Below are 10,335 nucleotides of genomic sequence, written 5' to 3'. Positions count from 1 at the left end.
GGCCTGGCCAGGCCAGGCTGAGCTGGGGCGGTGACAGCGCTGAGCGGCGACCGTAGCCGGGCCACAGCGCAGGATCGCGCCTGCACGAGGCGGCCGGCGGGGGCGGGGGCCGGGCCCGGCGCGCGCGCGCGGCGGGGCCGGGGCAGCGGTGGGGGGGGAAAGGGGCAGTAGAGGGGCCGGATCCCATCATGGCCTCGGACGGCGGCGGCGGCGGGGTCGGCGGCGGCGGCAAGATTCGGACCCGGCGGTACCACCTGGGCGCCGCGAAGCCTCCTTATGCGAGGAGCAAGCAGGTGAGGCGCGGCGGCGGGAGCCTGCGGGTCACCCCCGTCGGGAGGAAGGCCTATTTCCCTGAGCCCCCTCAGCGGCGGGAGCAGGCCCAGCGCGGCGGAGCCTCCCCCTTATTCCACCTTTCCCTATCCCCACACGTGCGCGGCTTTGGGTCGGGGTTTCCCGGTGGAGCGGGCCGGGGAGTGGAGAAGGGTTTCCCGCCGGGGCCGCGGGCATTGTGGGATTTCCGGGCGCTCTCTCCTCTCCCGCTCCGCCGGCAGCCCCGGCCCGCGGAGGCATCCTCGCCTCCTTTTTGTTTCCCACTGGGCTGAGGGAGATGCCCCCGCTTGGCAGGGAGCGAAGGCGGTAAGCGACCGTGGCGGCTGGGAGCTCCTTTCCCCGCCCTGCGGCTGAGGTGAGCGGGCCGCCCCTCGGCGGGGTGGTCGCAGGGTTTTGTCTCCGGGCTATGCGGTTCCTTAACCACCCCGGGGCGAACACCCGGAAGAATAAACTGCTGTCTGTATGCACCCGTCTCGGAGTGAGTTGTTATCCTCCCCCCGTTAAACTAATGCTGGGTTATTAGGCGTAGTTACTTTTCAGATTTAAGCGCATCGCTTCTAAGATTTGTTTTTCTTGATAAAGTTCAAATCGCAAATGAGTTTGAGTCGGGCATCCTCGACTGTTTTTTTTGTGAGATGCTGCATAAAGAGCCCTCGGGTCTGCATCTGGTAGTTTCTTCAGCCTCTTTCCTGTGACTAAATGTGCTGATGCGGTGCAAGTGAAATGTAATTCGTAAGGCATTTGTTCTCCTTTGTATTGTAGGACAGAGTAGACAGATAACAAAAACTAGTGTAAATTGCGGCACAGAAAAGAATCCCATGCCATTTAGAGTGGCTGGAGGGGGAGAGGAAGCAGAGATCTTCCCAACTACACTAGCCAAGAAATTGCAAGATGCCCAGTGACAGTGCTCTGGAAATTACTTCCACGTTTACTATGAACCTGAAGTTGACTGTTCAGCCAAAACCTTTACTTTATTGCATCGGTAACATAAGCTACGGGGTTGAGTATTATATACAAAGTTGAGGGAGTGCTGTGCATGAGTTGTTGCTTGATTAGTTTCTGTTACTTGGGAAGTACTACACTTAGTCTTTTATATAGTGTTGTACAGTAGTGTTGTTCTTGTAAAGCTAGCACGGTGACTTCATACAAAGGATCACTGCGCTTTCAGAGCAGATGTCAATGGCTCTTAGGTGATGCTGGAATAATGTTGAAATTCCCGTATCTCGCGTGTGTTGATCCTGTGTAGGTAACTGATAAACCTTATGCTTGCATTTGAAATAATCAGTGTAGATAGTTTTTTGACTCTTCCATTGTCTGTTATCTCGGTGCTTTTTCTGGTAGGTTTATTTAAACAATGTGCCAAAGCAGGCACGTGCTTGGGGAGATCTGTGGGATTCTGCCCAGAGAATGGATGCTGCAAATTGAATACATAGATCAAATTAACAGTAATATACTGGGGGGGAGGGAATTGTAATGATTAAATAAATAGGCAAACTGATAGATGTCAGACATGCCCACTTGTTCTAATGGATAGCTTTTTAACCCTCTGCAGCTAGCTAACCTGCATTACATTCAAAGATGAGCTCCGGGTAGATAGCTAACTTAAATGGGAATTGACAAGTGTTCCTATTTTCAATACAGTGCCCGCTCTGCAGAAGTATTCTACGCTTTAGTGTTAATTGTCTCTTGCTAATGAGTCTGGGAAGACAAAAAAGTGCTTAATGCAATGCTGACATGAGGTTATACCTCTGATTGTGATCCCCCTAGCTGTTATCAATAAGTAGGTTCATAGAGATGCTTTAATAGAACTCTTATAGGTGCTTGTGGTCAAAGCTGCAGTCCTGAAAACTCTCAGGCTCTTCTCATTGAGCTCTGAAGGTGCCTAAGCACAGTACTCAGTATAGCCGGTACCTTTAAAGCTCTTGGGACATCTGATTTTTTTAAATTTTTTTTTCCACTTCTGTGAGCAATGATGAGCACGTTGCCTGACTCATGACTGACTGCTTTCTGGATGTTGTTATTTTGCTATAGTTTCCTGGGGAGTTCAGTCAGGTGAGAATTCTCCGATCGTGCCCAGCATGTGCTGCAGAGTTAGTCTGCTATAAAAGTACTGTGACGGTTTTAGAAGACAGTTGGAAGAGGAGGTATTGCTGCTGCTACTTTTTAATGACTATTAGCTAAATCATTTGTTCAAAATGTGGTAGACCCTGCTTCAGATGCCTTTTTGCCTGGAGGGATCAACCTACATCTTCCACTTTCTGGGCAGATATCCCAGTTGCCAAGCTGTGTGTTGTCTTCAGTTCTCCTGGCTGAAGCTGTGTTACTATCCAGAAAAAGAAAGCATGATTCACTGAGCCAGAAAGAGGATGTCTAAGAAGATGTTGCTCTCCAAGACTGGAGACATACAGGCTCTGATCCTTGATTTCAGAAGATATTTTACGTTAGATGTTTCTTGGAGCAAACATGCAAAGCCCGATATTTTCTGCCCTTTTTTCCCCAAATGCCTGATCATTAAACTTCAGAGCCATGCATCATAATGTTTGTGTGCGTGTTTTTTTTAAATCTAGAGCCTTTTTTAAAAGCAGCCGCAAATAGGAGAGGTAAACAGATGCTGCCTGGAAGAGAAGACTCTGACTTGCAGTTTGTGTATTCCGGAAGGTGGTGATACGGCTAAAGAGTCCCCCACTTGTGATGGAACTAAGCCATGGCGTTTTCCCTTCTACTATCCTGCATTATGAAAAGTTCACTGCCAGCAGTGATATTAAATCAACAGCACAAAGTAGCAGCACTGTTAAGTAAAGATGGTATAGACTCATCCACTGTGAAGGTTTGTGAGGTGGGAATCACATCTCAGAAAGAGCCCTGTTGTAGCTCTGCATTGGGCATTCTGGGAGTAGAACTGAGGAGTCCCTCCTCATTGACTGTGCTTTCCTAGTTGCTAAGTGTTGACAGCTCCATGCTGAATGTGTTGACTTTAGATTACACTGTGTTTAGCATGCTACCTGTTTACTCAGCCATCTCATGCTGAAATATCCAGCCTCCCTCTGTACTGTGTAAGGAGCTTAGCACTTGGGTTAAAATTACAGCTTCTCTGAGAGCTAAACATGTGCAAGCAAGGAGCTGTTGTGTCTCACATCTGGGTTTCATCTTCCGGATGTGGCCCTGGGGCTTCTAAATGCTGGTTTGTGCTCATCATGTAGTTAGGTTGATGATAGGGATTACATGGTATGGGTGTGTTATTGGGATGACTATTTACATTGCTGAGGTATTAAACAGCTTCTAGTTTAGTATTTGTATATTCCAGTTGTTAATTTAATGTTTAATTTTGTGCTCTTGTGTGTGTGCACTGGTTTAGCCTGTAATAGTGCCATTCTTGTGCAGGTAACATAGGTTTCAAAGGTTCTAAATGGGACTTATATGAGAAAAGCCTAAAACCACTTGTTTTGGTTATTTTTTAATTTGATAATTAACCATTCAAATGAAAATGTCGAGGAACTTTGACTCACCTGGACTTTTAAGCTCATACAAGCGGATTTGAGCATGAGAAAAAAATGATTACCTGAGAAGTCTTTATAACCTTCCCATAAACCTGCATGTTTATGTTAAGCTTCAGCCTGGAGCTGTTTGATATTAGAGATAATATTTGTAGATTGAAACTTCTGCTGTGGAGTGATAAGTTTTTGTTGTTGTTTTTTTTTTTCTTACACATGTACTTGCCTGTGCGTATTTATAATGCAGATGTGCTACATGATACACAAGAAAACAGTCCAAAGGTGTTTTCCTTGGAGAAACCAGCCTGAGTTTCTGCATGTTTGTAGTTGGTCTTGCGCTGATGTAGTTAGGATATTAGCTGAAAGAGGGGACTTAGCAGCAGCTGCAAGGCACATTCGCTAGTCCTGATCATTAAAGTCCTGTCTGGATTGGTGAGTTTCACAAAGTCACTTGAGAAATCATGGGAGATTCTTCCCAGATGAAGTAGCCACAGGATCTGGAGCTTAGACTATATGCAGCAATGTCTTAATTGTTACATTATCACCTGCTGCTGTCTTGAAGGTAGGCCAATTGTAAACTATTGTTTGGAGTATGCATGGCATTTTCTTGTTGGGTAGTGACTGCAGGCAGTGGGCAGACGGGATCTTCTAAACCACCAGGTTTATTTTGGGAGGAAATTATGAAACTCTCATGCTAAAGAGTTCCTAGAGTACTATGTTGAGTAATAAACTAGGTAAGGTTTCATAAACATAAAGCAGGAAAATAGTAATTTAAATAACCTTTATTAAGAGTGTCCATAGGGACCAACATGAGTGTAATTGTATTGGCTTGAATCCTCTCAGTAGGATTGTACTTAGAAGCCTGCTTAGGTGGTTGTATTTAAAATTGTATGCATCTCTGCTTGTTTTGGTTTAGTAGTAGGCTAGCACATTAAAATGAAAGGATTTGAAGAAATGTTTAATATTTATTTAAAAATTTATTTTAAATGAATGGGGTAGTAGTTAACATCAGAGGTTTTGTCTCTATCCCAGCAATATTAGATTGTAGTAGTAAACCAGATGTTTAAATGTGGTACTTGGCTTTCTGCTGCTACTGGAAACAAATGTATCCTAGCTGGGAAGAACTTTTTAAGCTGAGATATTGATAATTTTCTCTCATTTAGGCTAACAGTACTGCCAGAGGTACAACAAATTTGGAATGTTGATTGCTATAGCATTTTATTAATATTTTGGGTTTTGTCTGTCAAAGTGTTGTCATGACAATGTTGGAGGCTGTGAAGTGTTGAAAAAAACCCCAGTATTAGTGAGCGGTACTTTAGGAGGAAAAAAGCAGATGAAATAGACTGTGTTAGCTGGGACACTGCAAATTGCCTTTGGTTCCTGGCAGCACATCACTTCCTCAGAGTTATTTATTCCTCCAGTCAGTAATTAGAACCGGTTCTTGCTCCCCTGCCGTGGAGGAACTGAGCTGCTGCTGATTCGAAGGACTGTGAGAGGACAGAGTTCAAAATGTCTTTGCATGCCTAAAAAAGTTTGAGCAGAGCTATTTCAGAGGGATGCAGATGTGGGCTACCGTAGCCTTTGTAACAAATACATACTGCAGTGGGATGACCTGCTCAGTGGACTTGGGGTGAGCAGTGGATGTTGTTTACCTGCACTTTTAACAAGGACCTCAGCATGGTCTCCTGTGTTACCCCTGTAGTCCAGCTGGTGAAATGCAGACTTGTCAGGTGGACTGTAATGTGGCTGGGAAATTAGTTGGGACCATTGGCCTCAGAGGGTTGTCAGTCATCAGCAGCAAATTCTAGTGTCAGTTGCTTGTGAGTAGAGGCTCTTGGAGATTGATATTGATGTCTTTATTAACAACATGGGATGAACGAATGGCATGCATCCTCAACAGGCTCCCGGATGATGCCAAACCTAGGGGAACATCAGCCGTATTGTATAATGAAGGATGGAGTTGCCTCTGGGGGATCTTGATAGAAATGGGGTGCTGGAACCTCATGAGGTTTGATAAAGGCAAATGTGGAGTCCTTCATCTGGGACAAAACAACCCCACCTACTTGCTGGACAGCAAATTGAACCTGAGTCAGCAGGATGCCATTGAGGTAAAGAAGGACGACTGCATTCTGGGTGGTATTAGTAAGAATGTGGGAAGGTTGTTGAGGGAGATATTTTTTCTGCTCTATTCAACACTTCTAGGACTGCATTTGGACTATTGTGTGCAATTTTGGTCTTTCCAGTACAAAAAAAGGATGTTTACATACTGGAGTGAGTCTAGTTGAGGGCCATCAAAAGGATCAGGGGGCCAAGACAGCTGTGTGTATTCAGCTTAAGAGCAAATAATAAACAAGAGTATAAGAAGGTAGACCTAGACTATTGTAGAAGGTTCACTGCAATAGGAAAGACAATGGACTCCAGTTGCAAAAATGAAAATTCTGATTTAATGTTGGGAAAAATCTTCTAACTGTGAGGACAGCCAACATGTTGGAAGAACTGCCTAGAGAGTCTCCATCCCTGGAGCTGCTCAAAACCCAGGTGGGCACAGCAACCTGTTCTTGGCCTTTCTCTGAGCAGGAGGTTGGAGTAGGTGACTGGAGTGTCATACAGCTTCTGTGTCTGTGTGGTTCTGTGAGTGCTGCTGTTGGACCACAGAACACCCACAGACATGTGGTTTCAGTGTAAATGTCAATGTTACTCTAGGTTGGTAATCCTTTTGTTGGTCCATCCTCTAATTCTGTCTGTTTTTGAGGAAGAGAGAATGCCTCCGTCTTGCCGTTGGATTTATCTTGAGTAAATTGCAGGGTTGCCCTCGAGCAGAATAGCTAAGAGGCTCTTCTCTTTCTTTTCTAAAAAAAGTCTTCTGTGGTCATTTTCTGCTGTTAAATTGCAAAAAATCTTTGAGTTTTTGCATTTTAAAGTTCTGTGTAATCGATCCAGTCTTTATTGTGTAGCTATTGTACATCTACAGTATGTTGAATTGTGATATTTGTACAGTCATGAGAGGAGGAGGAGGAGGAGATGTTCCTCACTGTATCTAATCTACATCTCTTTCAGTTTGAAGCCATTACCCCTTGTCCTGTCACTACATGTCCTTATAAAAGTCCCTCTCCAGATTTCTGGTAAGCCCCTTTAGGGTATTGGGAGGCTGCTATAAGGTCTTCACAGTTTTCTTCAGGCTCAACAAACCCAACTCTTTCAGCCTGTCTTCATAAGAAACATGCTGCAGACCTCTGATCACCTTTGTGGCCTCTGCTGGACTCACTCCCAAATAAATAAAATTTTATTTTTTTTATTTATAGTGCTGCTTTTAAAGTCTTTACGTGCCTTGTCCTTATGCCTAGATGCTACAGGTCTTATCTGCCTGTTACAAGTGTCTAATTGAAGGTACAATTTAAAAGCAGCTTTTAAGCCAAAGAGATGATAATTTTGCTAACAGTTGAGCCCCTTGAATGTAGTGTTATTCACATTATATGTCACCACCTCTGGTGGGAGATTGTTATACAAGCAACTTTGTTGGTGGAAGGGACTGGGTATATAATCTCTAAACCCTTTAAGCAAAATCAGTTGGACTGTCTTAAAACTGAGTGAAGGCAAGCACTAGCTTGTTTGACTTTGCCTGAAGCGTAAGTAGTTTTGCAACTTGCTGATACAATGGTTGTCACTGTGGTATTGTAGATTACTGTACAAAAAACCTGAAAGATCTTCTCTTAACTGTAAGATTTGGTTTTCTTTGTTTTTGTTGGACAGTTTACAAATACATTCCCCTTCTTTTGACAAGACTTTTTCTCCCGTTTGTCTAGGAAATGCAACAGCACTAAAGCTTTCATATTAGGGTAACTACTAATTTCTGATGGGATGAAGTTTCCTTTGAGTTTCTGTAACTTATAATTGTGTGTTGCATTTAATTACAGTGTTTTTGTGATTGGCTTGGTTGTGACCATCTTTTTTTTGAAGTAAGCAGAAGTTCATCTTTTTGTTCATCTTTGCCACTAAAAACTTACGCAAACACATGGACACCAGCATGCACTCAAGTCTGACAGTTTTAGCACACACACTAGCTTTGCCTGCAGAAAATCTTCTCCTTGCTGAGGTTGTTCATTACTCCATATCTCTGCTGTGGAAAGAGTTGGGTGAGAGTGTCCCGGAGAACTGACTTTGCTTTTAGTTGTGATCATATTTTGAATCAAACTCTTTACTTGAAGCAGATGAAGCTCCCGACTCCCTCCCCTACTAGACCTCAAGGCTTGGTGACTTCCAAGACTACAGTAAATCAAGCAAAGGGTTAAACAGTTCGTCTGGTCTTTTCTTTGAGACTGAATTACAGGTCTAATGTATAAACATCTTATTTGCCTTAAATGCAGGAAAGAGAAAGAGCTTGCCATTTTCATTATCAGTTACATTTGGTGAAATTGAAATGCTGTAATGAATTGGGTCTTAGTGTATAGAGAATACCTACAAGATAGATACTTTAATGCCTGAATTGTGTATTTGAGTCCTAAATATAAAATGTATGTTAGCATACTGTGCTAAATCTGATAACTTGTACTAATGGCCTTGTAAAGACCATCTAGAGCTATGGGAAATAGATTTCTTGATCATTCTGGTTTTAAAAACTTCAAACTTTTTGTCCGTGTGGTTATGTCAGAGTTTGCTATTCTGATGCCATGGAATTTTTTTTTTTTTTTTTTTAATTATTATTTTTTTAGCTATTATTGTTAAATAAAAAGAATCAGTTTAGACTGTAGGGTTCCCTTATAGGAAAAGGAAAATATTCTAAGCAGCATTTGAAATAATGTAATTCTGTGTACTGTTTATGAAACTTGACTGCAGCCACATTGCATAAGTGTGGCAGTCTTTCAATAAATAAATAGCAACTGTGCTTACAGTCCCTTCTTAAATTTAGAAAGAACCCCTTTAAAAATTCTTGTGAAGTTGTAAGTGAAAGTAGTTCTCTTTAATTTTTTGTTTCGTTTTGATGATGATAGATTTCTGTCTCAAAGTGTAGCACTGAACATACACTCAGTAATTTACAGTGCCCATCACTGATCAGTGCTGAGGATGAACTAGAACCTAATGTAGTGCTTTTACAAGGAAGGAAGAAAAGTGCCCTGTACTTCCTGTACTCTTCGTAATGTCACTGTGTAATGTCACTGTGTCAACTAAAGGTGTGGACAGAACCTGAGATAAAACCATTCAGTGTGACAAGGATTTAACCTAGTGGGTTAGCATTGATTTAACTACTAGGGCATACACTGGCATTTTGCACTCAGATGGAAGTGATAATGATGGGTACAGATATGCAGGCAGTGCCAAAATGTAAAACAGCACCTGAAGTTCCCTGTACTGCTTATTCTAAAGCTAATTAGACATAGGAAAATAAGGCTCACTTCAAGCAATGAAAAGGGAATATGCTGGCATCTGGTATCATAATCCCTTCTTCATGATTTTTGGAAATCTGATCTAGTCCACTTGCCTTAAAGAAAATTGTTGTTTTCAAATGTTACATAATTAATGGCATTCCTGGAACATATCGTTCATATTAAGTCATAGTTTTATTGTCTTTTTTTCTAAATGAAATGTCAGACTCTGCTGTCCTTCATCCAAATTGAAACCACTCCCCAAGTAGCAAAAGCAGAGTTAGTTTAAGCCACTCTGAGTTTGCTGCTGCAAGAGACAATCATGTCATGTTCCCACTTCTGTTCCTGCAGCTCAGCCACGTGGTAAGCTGGACCAGTGACCTGAAGCCCTTGAAGGGCAGTCCTCACCATCACAGTATGTAGATGAATTTTTGGCTGGACCTTTTTGATAGAGCACTGATACAGTTTGTCACTTTGCTGCATACGTGTACTAGCAGCAGAACAAGGGAAGAGTGAGTTGAAGAGAGGAGAAAGGGACAATCTCTTTAATGGCTGTGCAGACACAGGATGGTTAAAAGAATGGATAAGTTTTGTTTCTTTGTCCTGGCTCCCTGATCTTGCTGTCTCTCAGGCCAGTTCTGGTGCGCTGAGCCAGTTGAACTCATTAGTCCAGCAGAGAAACATGTACTTTTTGCCAGATTAATGAATTCAGCTAGTACGGAGACTAGCTGTTATGCGCCAGAGCTGGCGTGAGGTAACCATGGGGGATGGAGAGGGCATGAAAATGCCTTTTTGATGGTTGGAAGTGGTTAGATCTGCTCTATGACGATGAACTTCACTGTTAGGTGCAGGTTTTCTTTTTGAGGAATCAACTGATTCATATGTTCTAATAACTTGAACTTTGAAATGGGAAGCAAATAAATCTCAGAGGCCTGGAGGTAAAAACTTGATGCTTTGCAGAGATTTGCATACAGTGAAGTGGAAATTAGCTCTTTTATCTGGTTGCATATTTTGCATCTGACAAATTCATGGTGGTGTATGACCTTTGTGTAATCTATATATAGTATTTTTCATGCATCTTTTCATACATCTGAGATTTACCTAAGCTTCTCAAACTGAATCAAGTCAATTACAAAAAATACATATTTTCCAGT

The 10,335-nt window shown here is 42.6% G+C and overlaps 1 protein-coding gene across 4 annotated transcripts in view; it reads left to right on the top strand.

Annotated features, from left to right (window-relative positions):
- Positions 1-168: 168 nt before the first annotated feature.
- The window catches only part of NUP153 (nucleoporin 153), a 45,848-nt gene continuing 35,681 nt past the window's right edge, over positions 169-10,335 (top strand). For all 4 annotated transcript variants that reach the window (XM_080639560.1, XM_080639562.1, XM_080639561.1 and 1 more), the window contains exon 1: positions 169-293. In XM_080639560.1, the coding sequence (XP_080495686.1) occupies positions 189-293 (105 nt within the window). In that variant the 5' untranslated portion in view covers positions 169-188. The remainder of the gene's footprint in view (positions 294-10,335) is intronic.

This window comes from Psittacula echo (genome assembly GCF_963264785.1).
Source record: "Psittacula echo genome assembly, chromosome: 2".
NCBI lineage: Eukaryota > Metazoa > Chordata > Aves > Psittaciformes > Psittacidae > Psittacula > Psittacula echo.
The sequence above is the reverse complement of the archived record's forward strand: the minus strand, read 5'-3'. Positions and strand labels throughout refer to the sequence as shown.